This window comes from Larus michahellis, chromosome 4 (genome assembly GCF_964199755.1).
Source record: "Larus michahellis chromosome 4, bLarMic1.1, whole genome shotgun sequence".
NCBI classification, from domain to species: domain Eukaryota; kingdom Metazoa; phylum Chordata; class Aves; order Charadriiformes; family Laridae; genus Larus; species Larus michahellis.
The window spans coordinates 89,075,365-89,100,262 of record NC_133899.1 but is presented as its reverse complement, the minus strand read 5'-3'; the positions used below and the strand labels follow the sequence as shown (position 1 = coordinate 89,100,262).

Here is a 24,898-nt window from a genome sequence, read left to right as displayed (position 1 = left end):
GGATCCAGCCCCAGAAGTGGGCTCTTGGTAAAACCAACCCTCGACTGTTTTGGTTAGAGACATTAAGCAGAGCATTTCTGTTTGTGGGTGCGCGTGGCTTGCAGAGGGGCTAATGATATTTTTAACCTCAACTTTTTGATTTCGGATGACTCCCTGTGCTTGAGATGTTGCACATCTCTCTCCTCCCGGAGAAGGGTCTGCAGGAGAGTCCCTTGTAAGGTCTCCTGATGTTGATGTTCCACACTGCAGAAACCAATAAAGATTGTTTTGCCCAGGGTAATAAACATGGACATAGTTTCCTAGGAGAGTGGTTAGGTGACTCTGCTGGCCTCCAGTAGCAATAACGCTTTTATCCAGGGGTGGTTACACGTCTGTGTTTCTCTCACTGCTCATCTTTCCCTGTCTCTCATGTGCTGCCTGAGGAGTGAGAGTGATGCTCCTGTTTGCACTCTGGCTCTGCCTCTCTGCGTCCTCAAATAGTCTTTGGGGATGTAAATGCAAATAACCTAATACGCCCATCACTGGTATCCAGCAGATCAGTGTCACAGCCAGCAGTAGGACTCGAGCACTGCAGCGCTTTTCTTTTTGCCTTTTTTTTTTTTTTTTTTTAAATTCAAAAATTTGTCAAAAGCCCAGTGGTTTGGGACAAGAGCGTGAGGATGTTCCTTGTCTTTCGAAGCATCCTCCTTTCTTGGTAGATGGATTAGCTTGCTGCTGTTGGAGCTGAAGGAGAGAGGCATGGAGCAGTCTTTAAACAAAGTTTTCCAATTAGGCTTATTTCAGAATAGAAATTCCTTCTTTATTAGAAGTACTAATACATGGAAATGTATTTTTATAATGATAGGCTGTTTTGGGGCTGATTGTGAACTATTACCATAACTTCACACGTACTTCGCCATTTGTTCTCATTTTCTTCTGTTTTCTTTCTCTGACCACCTTCCTTCCGTCTCTTTGCTTGTCAAAAGATTAAAGGTCCAAAATGTCGCACCCTAAAGTTATTTCATTATTCACCGAAAGTGTCACATAGTTTAATTATAATGCAAATAGGAAATGATTTATATCTAGAAAAGACATTTCATTTAGTACCAAATAGCAGGAATGAAAATTACTCTATTTTCCATCTATGAAATTGTCCAGTCTTTGCTGGATTGCAAATTTTGTTCAGGCTGCTTAATATAGTTTAAAGTTCTATATTAAATATTAAGTGGGATCCAAACTGTCACATTTATGAAGTGGTGCAGCATGCAGGGGTGTAATTTAATGTCTACTGTCAGGAAATAAATTCATAGAGTATAGATTTTAGTCCTGACTAGGCCACTAACTTAAGTGACTGGAGGTGCTTCCCTCATTTCTCCAGGCTCCTTTTTCCCTGCGTAGGGAACATATATCATGACAAGTACCTATAACACGTTGGGTGAATGGCTTCGGTTGTCGATGCAACTAAGAAGTTGTAATTTGCTTTTAGAGAAAATATTAATGTGTCAAAACCTAAATTTTGATATGATTTGAAGTATTTTGTCCCGTGAATCTGAAAGTTTTTTTGGATACTCTTCAGGAGTGGGAATATTAAAATTTCATTTTTGGCGTGGCTGGCTGTATATTATATCTTGCTTTTCTTGCTGGCTTTTCGTGGCTTGCCAGTGATACTAGTGCATATATTAGTGTTAAGCCATGTAATTATAGTACAAATTGGAGAATCGGTAACAAGTAGCAACTGCCCAAATTATCTTAAAAACCCAAAATTAACTAAAATACTGTATGTCAGAACTAGGACTGCGTACTGTGTTACGAAGTAATGCAAACCAAGAAAAATATAGAAGCTTAAAGTTCTCAAAAAATAAAATTGCCAATGGCTTTTCAAAAGACAGCAATGGAATATACGATTTATGGGTTTTTTGATATAAGAGAAAAACAGCATTTGACAGTCAATACTACAGAATATGGGTCAGATGTTTTCTGATACTCTTCAGGTATATTTGCAGTAAGTTATTGAAATAGACAAGTGTTTTGCTGTCCTCTTGCTAATGCATATCAGTAAATCATCCCTAATTATCAATGTGGTAATTGGTAGGCAATCATAAGTCAATGAAGATCACAAGCTTTAGAGATAAGCTGTGCAGTGGTAGAGAAAAAAGACAAAATAATAACATTATGCTGTTCAAGAGGCAGAATTTTATTATTTATAGAGCTGAAGGGGACTTCTAAAATCAAGAGGAATGTATAGTGTTATGCTAAAAAGAGTCATGCAGACAAATAAGAAGGTGGTGAATAAGAGGAATAATTAATGTGAATCTGAGCAATCCGACTGGTTAATTGCACATGAAAGTCTTTTCAGATTTCTTGGAAATTACTAAAACTGTTTCAAGTTAAAAGGAGGAACTGGCAGCATGATCTGTGTTTCTCAGCAGTTTCAGAGCTGGGTCCTCTGTAGAGCTAAAACAACACCGGGCTCTACTCTCCCTCGCTTATAGTCCTTGCACTGGAACTATGAAGCAGTAGTAAAAAATCGGAAGAATTATTATAACATTGGCTATATTTTTAATTAGGTTTCCAAGACTGTTAATGTGCTGCCTGAAATTGACTTTCTAATGTTTTGCACACAAAAAAAATGAGATTGCAAAGATATTTGACTGAACATATTTGGTAATTGTTCTCCCCAGAGATGCAAGGCTGACTCGTGGTCAGGCAAATGTTTCAATTTCCCTTTCTGCTTCCCGCTGTAGCCAAATCCATACACTGCCCCCGAGGGCTGATGGAAGGGTAACTGCCTCCCGGAGCTGGGAAGGGCTGGGAAGAAGTACGGTGCTCCAGGAGGGATGCGCTCTCCTCCCTTACAGATGCAGGAGCTGCTCTGTGCTGGGGAGCGGAGGCTCTGCCAAGGGACGGGTCTCTGCTGTCCAGTGAAGCGATTGGGGAGCCGCACTTTTTTTGTAGGCTTTTGTAAGTGTGTATTTGGAATGAGGTCAGATACGATTTGATGTTAAGCCATGGAGACACTTTTACCAAGGGTAGAAGATAGTACTGTGAAGTTGTTCTGATGGACATATCTGGGGACAGGCTCCAGGCCAATTCTTTCTACGCTTTTCCTTGTCTTGATGTTTGGCTCGGGATGTGCATGTCCCTTGACTCTGATTTAATCTGAGGGTACCTGGGTGATATTCTTTAGCCCTGTCATTGTTCCCTTGCTCAGCATTCTCTGATGGACACACCAAATACCCTTCCTCAGGAAACGTCTACATTTCAAAAGGTTGCTTTAGTGTTCATTTCCATCTTGCATAATAACATGTCAGTAACAGTAATGTAATGATATGGGTTACTTCCAGTGACGTATCATAATGTGAAATTACAGTTTGGGTAATCTATTTTTAAAATATTATGGGTAGCTACTAAGTAATGACTGAAGTGCTTTATACACACACAGAGACACACACAGACACACACGTACATCAAAGCATTTCTTATTAGTGTTGCACTGAAACAGTTTGACACTTCAGTTTCAGTACAACGCAGCCAGGAGATCCTTTGATCTAAGTGTCGAACTGCTCCTTTGCAACAAACAGGACGCTCTTTGATGTGGTGAAAAAAGATGGAAATTTCATTCACAACTAAGTCTTCCATCCTGGCTTTTGTTTTTTTTTAATTTATTTTTTAAAAACATGCAATATTTGGAAGGGAGTGCTCCATCTGTGGTATCAGATCTCCCTCCTGAAAGCGTGGTCCGTGAAGCTCAAGCATGTCCCTGTACGTCCACCTCGGGATGGGAGCTGCATCAGGGGACACACGGTACCTTTACAGTTGTTATGCTAAGGTGAAAGCATGGCAGATTTGAGATGGGAGGCTGAACGTTTTTTCACCACATTATGGTCTATGGTATTGACACAGCCGAGGCTGGGGTCTTGAAAAATTCCTCTCTGGAAAATTACACTTCACAAAGTACATCTAATGTGTATGGTCAAGGACGCTTTCTCTTTGTTCTTGCCTGCGTAACTATATGCCATGAAATAGCTGCTGTAGATAGCTCCAGGGCTGGCAGTGATTGGTGAAGGGATTTCTTGGTATACTGTCTACTATTTTTAATGGCTTTTAATGGAGGAAGCATTTTTCTTAAAAGATTTTTGAATTAAGAGTCACAGTTAACCTGAAAAATAAACACATAAATATTCAGTTCTGACCAGGAAGCCCAATTCGTGCTTCATGTCTTTGGCATAATTCTAACAACTTAAAAAGAGGCACTTTTGACTAAAGCAATACAAGTGAAGGAAAAAATTTAAACTTCTATGAGAAAGGTTATAAAATATGAAAGCTATTAAAGCAGTTCAGAAAACTCTAGTCCCACCTCAAAAATGGACAAGTGTTCTATGAGTGCGTATGCCACAAACTCTCTGTTGCAGAGGTCTTTTACAAAGAAGAATTAGAAGGAGGGATGAATGATCACTGGCATGTGCAAGAAAGCACAGAGCTTGGTCATGCATTTGCCAGCAGAGCATATGTGGGTTGGAAGGGGCAGGAATACTTCTCTGGAACAGGCAGAGCAACCAAAAAACACCCAACCTAAGACAAAGCCTCAAAGCATATCCAACAAGGAAGCTGCTGTGTTCCTCAATGTATCAAATTGACAGCTTTTGAAACTTTTCTTTGTACTGTCATCTGAACTTTTTGTTCTACACCAGGAGGAAAAAAAAAAAAAAAAGAAAAAAGAGAGAGAGAAAGAAAACAGGAAGGTATAAAAATGGATAAAAGAACAATAAAAATCAGGCAAGGGCTTATTGTAAAATATATCTCCCATAAAGCGTTGTTAGAAGCACTGTTTTCATATCTTTCAAATTGTTTCCTCCATCCAGTGTCTCCCACTGGACCATTAATGAGGCCAAAACAGCCCCAGTCTCTTACTTGCCTACATGCCAGCCAAACAACACTGCCCTGAAGATGGTCTCTGCTCATTCATCTTCAGCTTGCTGAGCAAATGACCTCACATCTGTATGTTCGTTCATTAATCTACATATTATCTGAAGTTTGTACTGAAGAGCTACTAAAGGTTTCTGTAGTTGCAATAAATTTTGCTTACAAATAAACAGAAATGCAGAGATATTTTTTAAGATTGAACACAGGAGCAATATTAGCACCAGTGTTAAGCCTCAGGTAGCTGTTGCTTCTAATCCTCAATTTACTCACCTAGCTAGATTCGTTGAGTCTTTGGAACCGCCCCAAACCCTCAAGCACTAATATTTAGATCATGTAGCTGTTTGAGATTCTACAGAGTTCAAAATGATCCTTCTAGTGCAATGAAATTGAGTTTTATATGCCAGCTTTTGCAGATATGTTTTTGCAGAATAGTTGTATGGGTTTGGGCAGTCAGTGCATTTTAAGAGAATAAATTAAATTGTGGTATTCAAATAATAAAATCAACTATTGTGAGAAACTCCTGACTTTGAGAACGCTGTTGAAAAGCAATTACATTCAACTTACGTATAATAAAACTTAGTTAATTCAATGAAATGGGGGGCACAGACCCAATTTGGATAAATGTGTGGTTTTTAATGAGTTGGAGGTCTCACTCGCACAATAAGTGTTGGCGACTGTATCATCATCCTAAATAATCAACCCCCTTTAAGAAAAATAAACAAAGTTCTGTTACATTTTTACTTTTCTACAAAGTATTGTAATATTACATAATACTTAGGAAATGTTTTGAGATCACAGGATGAAAGATGCTATAGAAGTGCAATGTATTTATTATTATTATTAACATTTGATGAGTCCCCTGGCTTTTCTTTCAGGATTTTCTACTTATTTCAGTTGCATGTTTTTAATTGCTCAGTGAAATGATGTAGTCATATCTCAGAGTTGATTTAATTGGAATTATTGATGTCTGAAGCAGCACCCAGGCTGGGAAAACTGGGGTCTGATCAAAGTCTGCAACTAATGGTTTAGTGAAGTTAAAAATTCAGTCTGTAATTAAAAAATGAAAGAGAGAGCGTGTGCTTTCAAAGCGCACATTTTATGCTAGGGAAACAGTCACTTCTTATTTATTTGGAAATGCTCATTGCAGTATTTAAAAAGAAGGGTAACAGTAACAAGTGAAGTTTTTAATCCTGAATATTTTTTGAGTTTTTCACATGGAAGATTTTACTATACTTTCGTACCTGCTGGATACTTTGCTCTCTTTAGTTGTATTTAGAACTGCATGTAAAATGGGAAGTTCATTTTAAGACGGGTTTCAAGATTTTTTTTTTTTTTTTTTTTTAATGGAAACCAAGAATTCTGACTTTTCTGTGGGGGAATTTTTTTAGCCTGATTGAAAGTAGATATAAATGTTTAAAATTTTTAAATGTGTTCTAACATACAGAACAAATAAGGCAAACAAGTTTAATATGAAAATGAATTCTGGTTCGAGCTGATGAATAAAACAGAACAGAAGGTAATAAGCAGTCGATGTTACCTTTTGAAAGTCTGTGTCTCGGCTCACTGACTACTGAGGATGCACAGGAGAGATGTTCAGCATCTCAAGTCAGGTGGAATGAATCCTCACCTTCATTCGGGATGTGTCAGTGAGACATTTGGACTCTTGTGTTTGATTAGCAAATTTTACTAGATTTTTTTACAACATTTTGACTCTGATTATCTAGTGCAATGAAATAGGGTGCTGTCCAAGTTAACTGGGAAAACGCACTTTTTTATGTTTCTCAAATTTACTGGATTGTGCATGGGAAATCACAACAGCAAACTGCTTCTTATGACTGTGCACGTGGCGTGATGGAGTTCGGAACTGGGTAAATTTAATTGCACTGGAGGGAGCAGGGAACAGTTGGGAGGTGGTGGGACTGGAGAAAGTTGAAGCAGACCGAAGTAGAGAATGGTTTTTACTTGCATTAGGAATAAAAAGAGATAGGCTAAGTGATGCACGAACCTTGATATCTCTTCTTAAACAGCCCTTCCAGTTTTTTGTTATTTGATATCTTTTGTGTAGGGTCTTTTTGTGTACCCTTCTTATTATCAGAAATAAATAGATATATTCCAAGGTGGATGGGGATCTTCCATTGAATGAGAGCAGTTGCAAGTTGCGCTGTGTGTGGAGGACCCACCACGAATTTCATCCTTTTTATTGAAACTATGTTCATGCATTCTCCAAAAGTATGCATTTTTATCATTTGCACGGTATTGATCAGCACTTCCTGAACCTTTTTCTTCCCTATTTAAGGATGCAGAGAGCTTTACATTATTCCGCTTATGATCTCAAGAGCTCTTTTTACGCTGCTTGTTTGGGATTTGCTTCCTTGGGAGAGTTTATTACTCTATGAATGAAAATGCTTTTCTGAAGCTGTTAATCATTTCAAAATAAAAAAAAAAACTAATAGAGAATATTTCCCATTATTATTAAACTCTCAGGGGTGCTATAGGGCGTGCACACTATTATAATCTAAACCTGCAATTTGGCTTTGCTTCTTGTGCCCTTTGGCACAGTGGTATACATGGGAATTTTAAGGAGACTGGCTGACACTCCCCCACACCAGCCACGGTGAAGAAAATGTGCTTTTAATCATTTTCTCATCAGCTGCTGCCTCCTGTTAGCAATGAAATTGTTTTGACAAGTGTTATTTTGTCTGAACCATATTCGATTATGGAAGAGCTCAAACTAATCAGAAGAACTTCCTAACATAGTGGACTATTGGGCTGCAGTACAATCTTCCCAATGAAGTGGAGAAGGACTCATCATGTGAGTCATTTTAAAATTGGTTGAGGCAAATCACTGAAGAATGTATGGTAGGGAGCATTTATTCTCTGTCACAGGATGTGCCTAGATAAGATAATAGGCTATTTCTATGACTTTTTGATGTTGAACTTTAGCATTTCAAGTGCTAGATAGCGTGATATATTGGTTATGCAGCACTGTACCTAAAGACTGCGCGTGAAGTAGTCTGCTAGCATTGGATAATAATGCTAAGGCTCATCCATGAAGCTTTTATACATAGAGTGCAGCTCGAGTGCAGTGCAGTGGATTGCAGACAACTGGGACGTTGGGCAGAGAATGCTGTTTGTCAGTGTCCTGTTTTATAAGAGGTTACATTCATCTTTTGTAGCTCTGATGAACCAGTTTGCAGCCTGCATCTGGTTTACTTTAGCAGTTTTCTCTGGAGTGAGAATTCCTTCTGAGAAAGGATCACAGAATGACCAGAATGGTTGAGGTTGGAAGGGACCTCTGAACGTGATCTTGTCCAACCCTGCTTCTCAGGGCAGGCCAGCTGGCACCAGTTGCACAGAGAGCTTTTGAATATCTCCAAGGATGGAGGCTCCACAACTTCTCTGGGCAACTTGTGCCGGTGCTCAGTCACTCTAACGGTAAAAAAGTGTTGCCAGATGTTCAGAGGAAACCTCCTATGTTTCAGTTTGTGCCCGTCGTCTCTGGTCTTGTCAATGGGAACCACTGCAAAGAGCCTGGCTCCGTCCTCTATGTACTCTCCCTTTAGGTATTTATATGCCTTGGTAAGGTCTCCCTGGAGCCTTCTCTTCTCCAGGCTAAACAGTCCCAGCTCTTTCAGCTTTCCCTCATACGTGACATGCTCCAGACCCTTACTCATCCTTGTGGCCCTTCATTGAACTCTCTTCAGTATGACCATGTCTCTCTCGTACTGGGGAGGCCAGAACTGGACCCAGCACTCCAGGTGTGGCCTCACCAGTGCTGAGTAGAGGGAAAGGATCACTGCCCTTGACCTCTGGCAGTACTTTTTCTAATGCAGCAGAAGATACCATTCACCTTCTTTGCAGCAGAGTCACCTTGCTGGTTCATGTTCATCTTGGTGTCTGTCAGGACCCCCAGCTCTTTTTCTGCCAATCTGCTTTCCAGCTGGTTGGCCCCCATCAACTATTTAGTTTTAACATATATCCCCATTAGGTAGTTCTTCTCAAATTCTGTGATCTGGACAAAGAATGTGCAACTCTTTAATTGCAGAATGCCAAAATCAGTTGTCTTTTTTTATTTATTTATTTTTCTGCTTGATATATTAACCTTAAAATCAGGTATTTAATGTATTTTGCCATGCAGATTTTTTGAAATGTAATTCTGCAGTCTGTAATGTTTTTAGTATGATCTTACCAGTCATTGTAAATTAAACTAATCTGAATTTACAGCAGCTATGCTTTGAACTGGCTTAAAGCAGCTTTGTGCATAAAAATATTGTGCTGTTAAGGGTGGATTTGGACTTTTTTTAAAAAAAATTTGCATAATCCTAGCTGTGTAAAAGTATACCTCTGTGTGCTGAGGGCTTCATTGATTACAGTCTATTGACATGATAGACCTCTCCTGTTGATCTTGTTCTCTCATTTTCTTCTAGTATGCATATCTAATATTCTGAATAGCTGCTCATGTATAATATATGCAGATACAACGCCAGTATCACAATTTAATTGAATTAGTAATCAGGGATGAAGATACTGAACATTCTTCAAAAATAAAGCCCATGTTCACGAGTCAGAAGGGGACTGACGGTTGGCCTTGCCTCTGTCTGGTTATATGAGAACATCTTTATAGGGAATAGGGAAATGGTGACCTAAATGACAGGACAGTGGCCTGGAATTACAAAACTGAGGAGCTTCTCGCACATTGGTTTGGGCAACTTTGGGCAATTCACTGTATCTCTCTGCCTTAGTTATCTCACCTGTAAATTGCACATGGTATCTCTCTATTCTACTGTAGAAAATGTTATAAACAAATTAAATATGGCTGTACCAGTGTCTGCAGTTGAGTTTCTGTAGAGAAATACCAGATTGAGTTACATGGGTAAATTTAGCATGGAGATCACACACTATTTCTGCGTATTTCTACCTAAGTAGGTCAAAAAATCATAAATTCAGGGAACTGACAAAGTGTTCTGGTATGTTCAGGAAGAGCATGACGTTACGAGAGTATGAGAGGAGCATTCCTGGAGAACTGGGGGCTGTTGCCAGCAGGTGCAAGGTGCTTGTAAGCGATGAGCTAAACTTTGGTCCTGAAGTTGTGACGCATCAGTCCAGCAGCGCTTGGGGTTTGCAAGCAGGTTCTTTTGAACTATGTGTTCCCGCACCTCTCTGCAAGCTACAGCAAGCACGATGGCAGTACCCTTACGTGACATGATGGCAGTACCCTTACGTGACATGGGAAGAGCCCAGATACAATAGACACAGGGCTAATAGCCCTGCTCCTTTCAGGATGATGTAATTTGAAAGGCACGTTGACTATAGGCCTCAAATTATACAGAAAGTCTAATTGTGAAGTCAGTCTGTTTCTGGCTTGTAAAGCGGTAGTTAAAATCCTGTTTGCTACGGAAACCCAAATGCAATACTAAATGTGAAATAGTTCTTCACCCTGCCTAGTATATTCCTGCCATGCTTTCCACTGAGCAGTCTGGCTGCAATTCTTATTTCCTACATCACCCAGCAATCATTAATTACGAGAATAAACCCCTCTTGTTTCAGCTCCAGTGTTGGGAAGTGTCATTTATTTGGACCATCCAGGACCTTTAGGTTGCATACTCCGAGCGTGCTGCGTATTTAGCATTCAAATACATGATTATGAGGGTATGAGAGAGACATGCACTAAACCGGTAAAGACATCATCGTGGAGCGTGCATTAAAAATTAATTTCAGTAAATTAGATGTTATATATTAAAAGAATTAATCTTTAAAATTGCTGGTACAACTAGTCTGTGTTATTATTCTGATACCAATTTAATTCCATTTATTATTGTTAAACTCATCATTCTAAATTTGCATGAGTTTCAGATGATGAAAAATCCTGATAACACCAATCCAGAATTACACAATAAAGCATATTACAGCTGTTCTTTAATTATAATGAGTGGTGGGAGCACCTTTCATCCCTGAAAGCCATTTAGTACCATTAAACTGTTGCGTGGGTTTGTTTATTCATGAATTTGAGTTGTATTCACTGTCTCTACAAATTTAAAGTTTTATGGTTTACTGCTGTGTCCTCAAAATAGAAAAATGGACCAAAGCCTGTATCATTTATTCAGGCAAAACTATTCCTGCCTGAGAAGGAACTGCAAAGGCCAATATAAATATAATGCAATTAAAATCAGTCTGCGAAAACAGACGTGGCTGCTGAGGAAAGAGAAATATGTTATTTGGTGCTGTTGTTTGCCCAAAATCTCCTAATGAGTTAAAATGAAAGTAATTAAAAAAGAGGCTAAATGTCAAGGAAAAATTTCCTGAGCCGCTATTCCCAAAGCCTGCTACTGGCTTCAGTCCGAGAGAGGGGGAATCTCTATCACCTGAGACAGCTAAAGCTATGAGACAAGAAACTGATGATTAAAAATGTCAATAGATAGGGCTCAGACAGATGTCTTTCCTGTCCTTGCTGATTTTTAGTATCTCTGGAGCCTTAAGAACGAACTGGCCCCATGAGACGGAGCGGCAGCCATGAGTCATTATTCAAATGTAACTAAATTATACAGTTATCCGTGTGCTTCTAAGTTACCGTTTGTGTAACAGCTAAATTGCAGTATTCCTGCTGTATCGTTGGTATTCCAGGCCCTTCTTGGTAACTTCAGCGAGCTGTCAAAGCTAATGTAGAGATTTAATAGTATAGCCGATATAAGAGTTAGTAATAAAGGATAAAATTCAGTTTATGTAAAACAATAGAATTATTATTTGCTTACATCAACAGAACTTTGTGTAAAGGTAGGCAGGTGGGAGATTTTTTTTTAGAGAGAGAGAATTTTTCATCTCCACTCATCTTGTCTTCACTCTCGGGGTTTATTTGAAGTAGCTGCTTGCGTAGCGCCGTCGGTGCCATCCCTTTCTTGCTATCTCTGTCTCGTGGAAGCGAAGCTCGTGCGAGAGCAGGAGATGAGAAGAGGCTGTATGTTACGTTGAACTTATGCCTCGGTTGGCTGGGCGATTTTTTCCTGGTGTTTTTATGTTGAAGGAAAATACTCCAAGGTAGAAAACAAAGCTGTGTGCTCTGGAACTAACGGAGATAACGGTCAGGGTATGATTTAATTCAGGAAGTTGGAGACCTGTGTGATCCTTTCTTGTTAGTACATGCTTTCCCTGCTTATAGGTCTCCTGATCAACAGAGCACTAAAGATAAGGATCTTGTATTTTTTGCATGAAAAAGAGCACAGTAAGAGTTTGATGAACAGACACTTTTATAATAAAACTCTTCTGTCTCATTGAAAGCGTAGATTGCTAGCTATTACATGACACTGAACAGTTTTCCTTTCAGTATTATCACACAGTGACTTAAATGTGATGAGGCATTAGAAAAGACTGAATTATTTTAATTTTACTTTTTCACTGGGTTCTGAAGCCATTGTGTTTTATTTTGAGGTAAATTATCCTATTTATCTTGTCTGCATAAATACCTTTATGAATAATGCAAGAAGCTGGGATGCTAAAAGTAAAAATTACAGACCTGTCCTTGAAGGACAGGATTAACATCCTGCAAGAGCTTATTCAAAACCAACTGGTGCCTTTATTCTACAATACAAAAATGTGCCATTTTTGAGCTTTTGCAAAGCCATTATAGTGGAGTGTTGCCAGATCCATTAACAATTCTGTACTAATGACAGTTAAATAACCGAGTGGGGTAAAATGAACAGTCTATACAGGATCTCCTTTTACATGGGTGTTGTAAGAAGGCTTGAATGAAAAAACTGCAAAAATGGTTCAACGGGCGTAAGAGCAGCAATGTCTGATGTTGAATTACAGCTAGAAACAAAAAAATATTATACTCAATCCAAAGGTACTGCAGGTATTTAGCCAAAGACTAGAGAGGCAAATTAAGGTTATGGAAAATTTTCAGTTCCCAATGAAATATTAAATTAGTCATTTCTCACAAGCACTGTTTTAGACTGGCTATTAATATAGCTAGATATATACAGAAAGCCCATACAAAGTTGTGAGTCAGTGAATGTGTTTTCACTGACTTCTGTGAGGGCGGCTTAGCCGTGTGGGATGTCAAGGTGAAGATGTGCATGTAAAGACCGGGGCTCCTCCATCCATGGCGGGATGCTGCGGGAAGGCAGAGCCTGGAGCCCCGAGAGCCGTGTGCTCACTCTGCTGCCGGGAGCCCCGAGGGCAGGCAAGACCTAAAGCATGGGAACACAGCCAAAAAATGTCCAGCCGTTGTTTCCTCTGGCCTGTGTCATTACAGAATTTCCAACAGGTTTTCAGTGCTCCTTTGAAGAACGATCCTAATTTTTGTACTGTTTTCACTCTCAGGTCAGAGGTACACACTTTCATTTCAGCTTACCATAACTTTATGAAGTATATATAGTGTATTCTGGTAAGCATCTGAACACACAAAACACACACACACATAGAATAGTGCATATATAGATCAAATTCTGTAGCAAAACCCCAAAGCAGACTTTGACAGAAAGATATTAATCTTGAGGCAAGTATGCAAATATAGTGCTAGGATCTAAAGATGGAAAAGCAAAGATGAAGAAAGGTGAATTGATTCTCACTCTCCAAACTGGCCGTTATGTATAGCAACATCTTCCTATGCAGAAAAAGTCCTCAAAGGTGTTTTCAAAAGCCATAGTATGTCTAGATGAAAGGATATGTTAGGTGAACTAAGTAATGTCACGCTATATGATACACCATTTTATAAAGCTGTTATTTGCAGTTCCCTCTTGGTATTACAAGCACCTTAAATCATTTTGAATTTCTAAAACAAATCCATATTATTTTCCTATACCTGCAGAGATGTGTTTATACGTCTGCTACAAATAATGCACACGACCACAGGAGAAGCTTACAGACCTAATCACAATATTTTCTTCCCCTTTTGCTCCTTATGGTACATCATTTTAAGTGTGGGAATAAGAAACTGCAATGTCTTAGACAAATGGAGAAGCCGCTAATGGTTTTCCTTGTTTATGCCGCTCTTCATGCGTATTGGAATGCATGGTGCTGCTAATGACGTGTTGCCAAAGGAATGCTAACTTGCTGCAGAAGCAGGGGAAGGGTTCCTTCCCTGTTCTTCCTGCACCATCGTCCCAGCCCTTCTCCAGCATGCACATGCAGGAGAAGGCTGGGCTGGGGAGCAAGGAGGAGTACCGAGTTTAACCTAAGAGGAGGGGAGCAGGGCACCTCCCATGAGCTGGAAATGGCTCTGGGAGAGCTAATGGGAGGGAGCAGAGCTTAAAGGATTATTCTTTTAGTAGTTGCTTCTGCATCAATGGTGTCTTTTGTGGCAGATTTTCCCAAAGCAGCCTGCAAAGCACCTCCTTTTCCTTTGCCCCCTGCCCCTGGCATGGGTAGGGCAGTACTGGTGTACCTCTACTGGTGTAAGGAAGTAAAGGAAGAACCTATCCAACTGAAAGTGAGTCCCATTTCCCCAGCTTTGCTGGTTTAAGAAATTGGTTCGTGTCTCCCTAAATTGCAATCAATGACGAGGAGAAGGCTGAGATACTTAATGCCTTCTTTGCCTCCGTCTTCAATAGTCAGACCAGCTGTCCCCAGGGTGCTCAGCCTCCTGAGCTGGAAGATAAGGATGGAGAGCAGAACGGCCCACCCATAATCCAGGAGGAAGCAGTCAGTGATCTGCTTCTGCACCTAGACGTACATAAGTCTATGGGGCCGGATGGGATTCACCCAAGAGTACTCAGGGAGCTGGCGGGAGAGCTCACCAAGCCTCTCTCCATCATTTATCACCAATCCTGGTCTACAGGGCAGGTACCAGATGACTGGAGGGTGGCTAATGTGATGCCCATCTACAAGAAGGGTCAGAAGGAGGATCTGGGGAACTACAGACCTGTCAGCCTGACCTTGGTACCAGGAAAGATCATGGAGAGGATCATCTTGAGTGAGCTCTCACGGCAAGTGTAGGGCAGCCAAAGGATCGGGGCCAGCCAGCATGGGTTTAGGAAGGGGAGGTCCTGCTTAACCAACCTGATCTCTTTCTATGACCATGTGACCCACCTTCTGGATGCGGGGAAGGCTGTGGATGTTGTCTATCTGGACTTTGGTAAGGCCTTTGACACTGTCCCCCACAGCATTCTCCTGGAGAAGCTGGTGAATCATGGCATAGACAAGTGTACTCTTTTCTGGGTAAAAAACTGGCTGGATGGCCGTGCCCAGAGAGTTGTGATTAATGGGGTGAAATCCTCTTGGCAGCCGGTCACCAGTGGTGTCCCTCAGGGCTCAGTTTTGGGGCCAGTTTTGTTTAATATCTTTATCAATGATCTGGATGAGGGGATTGAGTGCACCCTCAGTAAGTTTGCAGATGACACCAAACTAGGTGGGAGTGTTGATCTGCTTGAGGGTAGGAAGGCTCTACAGAGGGACCTGGACAGGCTGGATCGATGGGCCAAGGCCAACTGTATGAGGTTTAATAAGGCCAAGTGCCGGGTCCTGCATTTCGGTCACAACAACCCCCAGCAACACTACAGGCTTGGGGAAGAGTGGCTGGAAAGCTGCCCGGCAGAAAAGGGCCTGGGGGTGCTGGTGGACGGCCAGCTTCACATGAGCCAGCAGTGTGCCCAGGTGGCCAAGAGGGCCAACAGCATTCTGGCTTGTATCAGGAACAGCGTGGCCAGCAGGAGCAGGGGAGTGATGGTGCCTCTGTACTCGGCACTGGTGAGGCCTCACCTCGAGTACTGTGTTCAGTTCTGGGCCCCTCTGTACAAGAGAGACATTGAGGTGCTGGAGCGTGTCCAGAGGAGAGCTACCAGGCTGGTGAGGGGTCTGGAGACCAGGGCATATGAGGAGAGGCTGAGGGAGCTGGGCATGTTTAGCTTGGAGAAGAGGAGGCTGAGGGGAGACCTCATTGCCCTCTACAACTCCCTGAAAGGAGGCTGGAGAGAGGTGGGGGTTGGCCTCTTCTCCCAAGTGAATAATGACAGGACCAGAGGAAATGGTCTGAAGTTGCGGCAGGGGAGGTTTAGGTTGGATATTAGGAAGAATTACTTTACTGAAAGAGTGGTCAGGCACTGGAACAGCCTGCCCAGGGAGGGGGTTGAGTCACCATCCCTAGAGGTGTTTAAGAAATGTCTAGGTGTGGCACTAGAGATTGTAGGTTGTTTGGTTGGACTCGATGATCTTAAGGGTCCTTTCCAACCATGAAGATTCTGTGATTCTGTGAAATGAAAGGACGTTGTAGAGAGGTGGGGGTCGGTCTCTTCTCCCAAGTAACAAGCAATAGGACAAAAAGAAATGGCCTCAAGTTGCACCAGAGGAGGTTTAGATTGGATATTAGGAAAAAATTCTACACTGAAAAGGGTTATCAAACATCGGAACAGGCTGCCCAGGGAAGAAGGGTGGAGTCGCCATCCCTGGAGGTATTTAAAAGATAGGTAGACGTAGTGTTGAGGGACACGGTTTAGTGGTGCGTTTGCCAGTGTTAGGTTGATAGTTGGACTCAATGATCTGAAAGGTCCCTTCCTACCTAGACAATTCTATGATTCTAAATATCAGTGGGCAGAAGCTGTAGACAGGTACAGTACTGCCACAATAAAGTAATATAGCCTTGAAATAGTTCTTTGTATTTTACTTTTCTGCAATAATCTAGAGAGACTCATACACTGACACTCTTCTTCCACTGCTGCTCAGTTTCAGTATCCTGGTGGACAGGCTTTCTGAAGAGTAATCTACTGGGCAATTAGTATCCTATACCATGAGCCTAAATCAAATACACTCTACAGGGCTCAAGTTTAGAAATGAACTTTAGGAAAACTCTATTGATTTTGTAAATTAAAAATGTAAAATTGAATGGATAGAGGTCCCATACAGGACTGACCTGAGGAAGCAATCTTGAAACAGGAGCATTCTCTAATTCAACACTGGGAAAGAGAAGAAAGCAAGAAGGAGGATTCATTTGCAATTGACCTGCAATAGCAAAGTCATTCACTTTCCAAATAGGATTAAACTTGTTCCATCAGCCATGACATGTGAAAAGATCATGGTTATAAATTCCATTTGCTGTAATGAATTGAAAGTGTCGGAGTTTGCAAGCAGCACTCATCGTTGATGGACAGCTAGATTTGTGCAGTGTTTTAACACTAAAATTAGCTTCTACAAAATAAAAAGTACAGAAAAGGTGGCAGCAGTGACAGATTTGAAAGCATAAAAAAATTGACTTTATTGTTAGATGGAAGCTGAATAAGGCTAGAAATATAATAGTTATAACCCTGTTATGTAGATAACTTGCCTCATTCTTGAGTGAGGGTGAACACAGAACTGGAAAAAGGCATTTGTTTAGGTTTCCCAGCCGTATTTCACCAAGAATAAATATTGTTACTTAAATGAGGAAAAATCAAAGTTTTCTGTGGTATTGCTTGTAAGATGTACGAAAATGGAATTGTATTGCAAGATACTTCATTCAAATCAATGTCACCGTACATCAATGTGACTCCACTGCAGTCCATGAAACCGTATTGGTGTATGTATTTTGTAAATTGAGATGAAAACTACACTCTGTGGTTACTTAATAACCTTAACTCAGTCAGTCTCGCATCAGGATCACAAGACATTGGTACTTTGATGCTTGCAGAACTAAATGCAGTTTCAGAACCTGTTTTCCCCAAATTTGTGTCTTTGGTGTACAAAATTTTATGCATATTTTACACGTGCCGATTGCCAAGAAAAGAAAAATCTCAGTGGATGAAAATGGTTTATATTTGTGGATAATTTGAGATTCATTTTAATTGATGAGGTACCCAGCTGAAAACTGTCCAAGATTTAAAAAAAAAAAAAGAAAAAGCTTGAGCTAAACAGAGGAATGAAAATATAATAGCTTCTTAAATTACCGCAAGGTTAACGTATAATTAATTTGCTAATTTTAATTACAACCCTACAAAATGTGCTGAAAAATGCTCAAAGGGGAGAAGCCGCCAGGTGCCAGCCGTGATTAACCAAGGTTACTAGCAATTATGAGGGCTCTATTAACCACGTTACAGAAATTTTAAAAACTGCTTTACAAAAACAGCACATTTATTGAAACTCCGTGGGGTTTTCATCTTGCTGTACCTTTCCATTGCTGCAGACTTGCTGTCATTTGCCTCACTCTTTTCCAGCTAAATGTTTTATTGCAGCTGTAACACGGACTGCTTTTTCTGTTTGTCACGTGCCGTTATACAGAGACTAGGTATTTATTTTGATCATATATTAAAAAAAAAAAAAAAGAGAGATTAACTGTTGTTTGCAAAGTGCTCTGAACACCTTCAGTGCTACGTAGTTGCAAATATCGCAGCTGAACGCTAGAATCACAAATCCTGAAGAAAATGCTCTTTCTTTCCAAGGTGTCCTGGGACATGCAGTTTGTAAAGCAGGAAAACTGCTGAAACTGCCTTTTCAGTGGAGAACCTGCTCTGCAATGGTTTATGTGCACAGACAAATGTAACTTCTGAGTTAAAAACAAGCAAAGAACAAAAAAACCCCTGCATGTTTGCTTTGCATTTTAAACAAATTGTGGTGTAAACAAACATCTTGTATGTATCAAATTCCATGATGTATTACTGTTCTTTTTTATTGTTGTTATGTTTTAAGTGTCTGTTGTTTGGAACCGTAATAATAAACCTTGATCCACCTCTTAAAGGAAGATCTAAAAAAATAAAAAATAAAAACACCCCCCAAAAAAACCAAACCCATCAACAACAACAAAAAAAAAACAAACCTAAAGCATTGGTGTCAAAGGAAATTAATTTCCTGGCTGGCTTGTGTTTTTCTCTGAGGCAGATATTGATGAGTGTGCAGAGGGGATCATTGAGTGTCACAACCATTCACGCTGTGTTAACCTCCCAGGGTGGTACCACTGTGAGTGCAGAAGCGGTTTCCATGACAATGGAAGCTATTCTCTTTCCGGGGAGTCCTGTGTTGGTAAGCAATGATCAGCATAGCGCTTTTTTGTTTTTTCCTCCTTCTGCATGGTGTTACAAAGTGACTATTGAGACACTGTCCTGAGCAGTTACTGTGTTTAAGGCTGAAATGAGAATGCAAGCGAGCGTGTCCGTGTTTGTCAGCATCCCCGGCCACGCAGCGTGGGTGCTAGTTCAAGATGTGTCACGTTTTTGAATGGTTATTACAGGAGGGATGCAGTCAGAGATCCGAAGTGTGACTTACTGTGCTTTGCCATTTATCATAATAAGTTGCTGTAAAACCTGAAGTGAAAGTAGGCTTTCTGGGGAGTGTAATAGGCCACAGAAGGGGAAGGGTTGGTTTGCCATTTTCAAATTTCAGCGGAGCGATATGAGAACACATTTGGGGCATTTCTGTGTTGCTTTAATTTGTTTCTTTCCCATTGTTTGGCATCTTCATCATTTTCTTTTTAGAATTATGCAAATAGCATCAAGCTCTTTATGCACCACGTTTTCAGAATAAGGCCCTAAGAGCACGAACCAAGTGGAAGTTTTAAAGGATGTGGAGGAGTTTGCCAGTTGTTTCTGTGGGAGGCAAAGGATGAGGCTCCATGAGGATTTAGTGCTGGTTCTGGCAGTCTGGGTGGCCTTGACTGGACGTAAGACTGTGTGCCGCTGCAGCACGTAAGCAGTAATAATATCATAGTGAAGATGGTACTTGTGGCTTACCTTTACCTTACAATTTTTTCACCTTTTCACTTTTCTTAGAAGCCTTATCCGAAATTTCTATAGGATATTTTGTCAGATCAATTTAAAACTATTTAGAAAGGATCCCATTTTAACTTCTATGGAGATACAGATCAACTTCTCATAGTTCTATGTCCTTTCTTTGGAATTTCAGTTACTTCATCTCTACTCAGTTCTATGTATTTTGTATAAAAGCTTTTCTGTTGCTTCTGTGAAAGACCTTTTATTTTTTAGCACAGTAAATTTCATTTGTCGTATCCTTAAGCGCAAAGTGATCTTTCTAAGATGAAAAGTATACAGATAAAGTAAAAGTTAAAATAAAAAACTGTAATAAAAATATATACATTTCCTTGTAACAAACATTCCCATCTTTACAAATTTTGGCTATTAGAAGTCCTTGTGATAAGATAGCATTGTGATTTAAAAATGTAGAGGAACACTAATTATTTTCAAAACTAACATTTTGTAGATTGCCCAGCTATATTAGCTTTTTACATATTGTCTAAGCTGACGGGGAGCTCAATAAAATCACAGCAATCAACTTCATTTGGGAGGCTGTGAAGAAAAAAAAAAAAAAGGCATATTATATAGCATTTTCTGACTTAATAAATAAAACACCCTGTGAAAGTCCATATATTTCTAAGCAGATTTTCAAATGTTAAGAGTTCTCCTCTGGCTTATTAAAATACTGTAAAGGGAGTGATGGGTAGAGCAGTGTTGAAAATACATCTTCTATGAGAAGCCAAAGCAACATGACATAACCTTCAAAAAGCCTGAGGCAACTGGGGACGAGGGGCATTTGTAGCAGTCCTGATGGCTACCTGTACTGCCTGCGTGGGGAGCCCCGTCCCTTGTCAGGCTGACCTTATGGTGCTGGCTGGGGACGAAGAAGGTCTAAGGCTCAGGGTGGTCTCAGGAAAAGACAGATGCCTAAACAAGACTGTGGTTTGGAATGGCCCGTAGCTGGGCTGAAAAGGTCAGTATCGCTTGCGTTGCATCGCTGTGAAAGGGAAGGGCCCTCGGCTGCCTCGCAGCAAAAAGGAGCCCAAAACGTTCTATATTCTGTGGAGACTGAAGGGATGAGTTTTCCTGAAAACAAACTGCCCTTGTTTTGACCTGCCCACCATGCTGGAAGTCCATAAGGTGAGGTGCTAGTCTTTCCATATGCAAGTTGTAAACAGAATGTGAAATTAGCAGGGCTATTTTAATGAAATAGCTTTTCTGAACCATCTGCTGCAGGGTACCAGTGAGGAAGAGAATGAACCAGTTTATTTTATTTCATTATACAAACCTTATGAAGAACGACTGAGGGAGCTGGGGTTGTTTAGCCTGGAAAAGAGGAGGCTGAGGGGAGACCTTATCACCCTCTACAACTACCTGAAAGGAGGTTGTAGAGAGATGGGGGCTGACCTCTTCTCCCTGGTGACAAGTGATAGGACGAGGGGAAACGGGTTCAAGTTATGTCAGGGGAGGTTTAGATTAGATATTAGGAGACATTTTTTCACTGAAAGGGTTATTAAACATTGAAATAGGCTGCCCAGGGAGGTGGTGGATTCACCATCTTTGGAGGTGTTTAAAAAAAGGGTAGATGGGGCACTTAGGGACATGGTTTAGAAGTGGCTCTTGTCAGGGTAGGCTAAAGGTTGGACTCGATGATCTTAAAGGTCCCTTCCAACCTCAACAATTCTATGATTCTATGATTATACTGGTTTACCAACTAAAAATTAATTGAAAGATTCTTCTAACCCATATTGACAAAGAAATTTCAAACTATGATGTTTATTTTAAAGCGCAACTAAGGATTGGTTAAAATGACAGATAGATAACACTACACATTCTATTCTAGCTAAAACTCAGTTTCTTGAACGCTGACTTTCATCACGTTACAGAGCTTGTTTGCATGGTGGAGTATTTAGGGTCAGGGCCAGAGTCATTCACTCTATTTCAGATAAAAGAGGGTTCATCTGCTTGGCAACAGCATTTTGTCCTATTCTGTAGAGTCTATACTGAAATCCTGGTGCGTACCTGAGGTGGATTCGGGCCATTGCCCTTCAGTATGTTTTGAAACATTTCTTCTTCCTCCCTGAAGGATAAAACTTGGGGAACAATAAATAGGCTAAGAACGTAAGTAAAAAAGATTAAACCCTCCCCCACAAAATAATCATAACATATGAAAATCAGAAGGCCGTGGGAGGGAGCGCTCGGCTCTGACAGATTGCCCAAAGCCCAGGCAGCCGGTTGCTTTTGCTGGGTGCATTTGTGTATCTGTGGGTTTAACCCCCTTTCCCTCCGTTTATATGTAGGTGGTCTTGGAGCTGAGTCATTGCTTGCAGCCTCTCTGCAGTGCTTGCAGAATGTTTTAAAAAATAACATCTGTTTGGGAAGTGTTGTGATAGGTCAGTGCTTCTAAAAGCTTTATTCTCATTGACTAGGAGAAAACAGTGGAGTTTGTCACCTGGCAAAGGGACAAATGAGTAAATCAACGGATGCAGCAGGGAAGGTCATAATACTGCGCCAGAGCTTGGATAATCGGGATGTACGAGTTGGCCAGGCCACTTCAAGCTTGGGAGAATTTTTTTATTGCTCAAAATATCAACCAAAGGCAGCTTTGAAAAGGGAATATGTTTCCATAGCCATGCTTTTATAAAAGATGTCAGCTTCATAAGGTGATGGTGAGCAGGCTCGAATTAAGAAAATATAATTTAATTTCTAGCATTGGTGTTTTTATGAGGCACTGGCCTTTCACAATATGTTATTAAGAATACTGCTTGCAGACAAAAGACAATTGCTGTACTAAGCTGCTACTAAAGTTTACTTGGCAATTAAAACATGTAGGCTATAGTTGCTGGGTTGTTGGTTTTTCTTTTTTTTTTTTTTTTCTTTTTTAATAGGAGCTTTGCTAGGCTTTAAGGCAGACAGGCAAAAATACTTTATAGAGAACTATGAGTTGCTGTTTGATACGTATTCCTGTATTAACTATCTACTGATACCATGTTGAAGGAACTGGCATACATTGTTTTTTCCCTGCACTAAGTACCTGTTGCCAAATACTGCTGCCTCGTAAGGTAATCATTGAATATACCCTCACCACTGAATTTTCAGTGATAACTTTTAAGATTATCAGAACCAGAAGAAGGGAAAAAACTGGCAAAGAAATGCTGTTCTGGGAAGTTAATAATGTCCCACAAAGCTTGCTCCTGTCAACAGCAGAAAAATAAAAGCAAATTAAATTATACTTTTTAATCTCCATCTCTCTTTAAGAGAGGTGCTTCTATTCTGTAGACAGCTGTTCAGACTATGGAGTACATAATTCCTGATTCCGTTTTTTCCACAATGTTTCATCTTTGAGAGTCTCTACGTTGTGACTTGCAAGCACACAGAAGGAAAATCAACCAAGACAGCAGTCCCTGTCAGCTGTTGGTTGTTTTTTTAATTTTCTTTAAGAATCAGGGCAAACTTTGTAGGGAAGCTTAGTATGGAACCTTCTCCCACCAAAGAACCACGGGATTCACCATGTATTTCGTCCTGAAAGGTTGCGTAGCTAGACCTCACTGCAGGGTCAGAGTGGCTGTTGTGGGGAAACGAAAGCTGGAAAAAGGTAGGAGCCAGCAGCTTGTGAGAGACAACTCCCCCTGTGTTAGGCTCCCACAAAAGCTGGGTGCAGGCAATGCTTGAGGGTCAAGTCTGAATGAGTTTAAATCCATTCTTGGAGCTTTCGTATACTCCATGGTATGCTGCAGTGGTGTCTGTTACCTAGACTAGAAAGTAAGCGAAAAGGAGGTTTTTCCTTTGTTCATTTTGCCCCCTTTCTGTGTCAAAGAAAAAACTAGATTCACTCTTTGAAAATCTTCCTGTGTGGCTGGGAATTGCTTTTCTATCTATTGTTAGAGAAGACAGAAGGGTCTTCTATAGAGCAGACAGAGAGGTTTGCGTATGGTACAGAGTATCCAAGACCAACTCTAGAACTAGCTCTTTTATGAGTTTCTTCTGTTCTGCTCTTAGAATTTCTTAAAGCTCATAATGTCTGTGTCTGTGGATTTTATCCTGCAAAATAAAAATTGTTGTGCTTACTTTCCATTTACTAAATTCCAATTCTTGTATTCTGAGACAAAGTTGCTTTACATGTCTTCAAGGTAATAGTGTTTAGTCATTTCTATATTTCTAGAAAGCGTTAGTAAATCCTATATTCAGAGTCTAATTTACTATGCAATGTTCTTTAATAGACCATTAATGTCTCTGTAGAATAAAAGTACTATCATAAAATATTCTCTAACTAAAAATGAATCTGTTTAGTGATGATTTTTTTTCAGACGAGTCCAAATCACTTTGATTTAGAAAGAAGGCAAATATGTTAAGTGACAAGCTGCCTGTGAAAAATGATATGTCAAAACAGTGTTTAGTTAACTTGTGTATATATTGGCTTGGGAGCCCAGCATACATTTTTCACATTAACATTATACTGTAATGGTTTAATGTACCATAACAGTTAAAATCAGCACATTAGTAGGGTTCTTTCTTCTGCAACAGCTTATCATGATATCACAGAGCACCACACTGCATGACTTGCTTGCACACATTTATTAAGGCTCTATAGAAAAGTCATACCATTAAAACCTGAATAGCCTTGAAAACTAAGAAATGAAGTAGCTGGGGATTGTTTAAAATTTCAGTGAAGCCGAGTTAATGAACTTGTGTTGATATGTACAGTCATGCTTGTCTTCTACCCCATTCAAATACAGTGGCCATGGGACCTCTCATAATATCTGAGGCAAATTACTTCTCTTTACAGCCAAAAAGGATGGAAAAGGATCCCCTGCATCTCAGGGGATTATTCTGTTCCATTTTGATTCTGATTTCTTGTCTGGCCACGTTACCAAGCTATCTCTGTGTACCTTGAGAGAATACTGGGAAATGAGCACATCTGGGGTCTTTCTTTTCCCATCCGTAAAATGTGACTAGTTGCATCGGGGCTAAAATACAAATGATCAGGTACTTGTTGCCGTACATTTATTAAAAGCAGCACAGATTGGGAGTGTTTGAAGAGTGAAGATCTTGATCAGTCTTACGATAGTCCTGTGCAATGTTTGACGTGGCATATCTTGGCAGCAATCACTTTGCTGTTGGCTCTATGTTGTTGATAGGAAATAGCGTAAGGCTAGCATGACAAGCAAAATTCTGATTATGATCACTTCCACTATATCCTCACTTTTCCTTAAAAAGGAACTCTGTGGAGGGGGGCAAGTAAAGCTCTGCCACTTTTACTTGGGTTAATTAGTAGCCTGCTACAGATTGTCTCAACATAATGAAAAGAATTGCAAAGTCATATTCCAGGTGTGAAAATAAGATTGTTTTCA

At 40.3% G+C, this 24,898-nt stretch overlaps 1 protein-coding gene across 6 annotated transcripts in view; it reads left to right on the top strand.

The window, feature by feature from the left end:
• Positions 1–24,898, top strand: part of NELL1 (neural EGFL like 1) — a 293,578-nt gene that overhangs the window by 254,146 nt on the left and 14,534 nt on the right. For 2 of the 6 annotated variants that reach the window (XM_074586318.1, XM_074586312.1), the window contains exon 16: positions 18,679–18,819. The exons of 2 other annotated variants lie outside the window; for them this stretch is intronic. In XM_074586318.1, the coding sequence (XP_074442419.1) occupies positions 18,679–18,819 (141 nt within the window). The remainder of the gene's footprint in view (positions 1–18,678; positions 18,820–24,898) is intronic. 2 more of the 6 variants (XM_074586314.1, XM_074586313.1) reach the window with 1 other exon arrangement.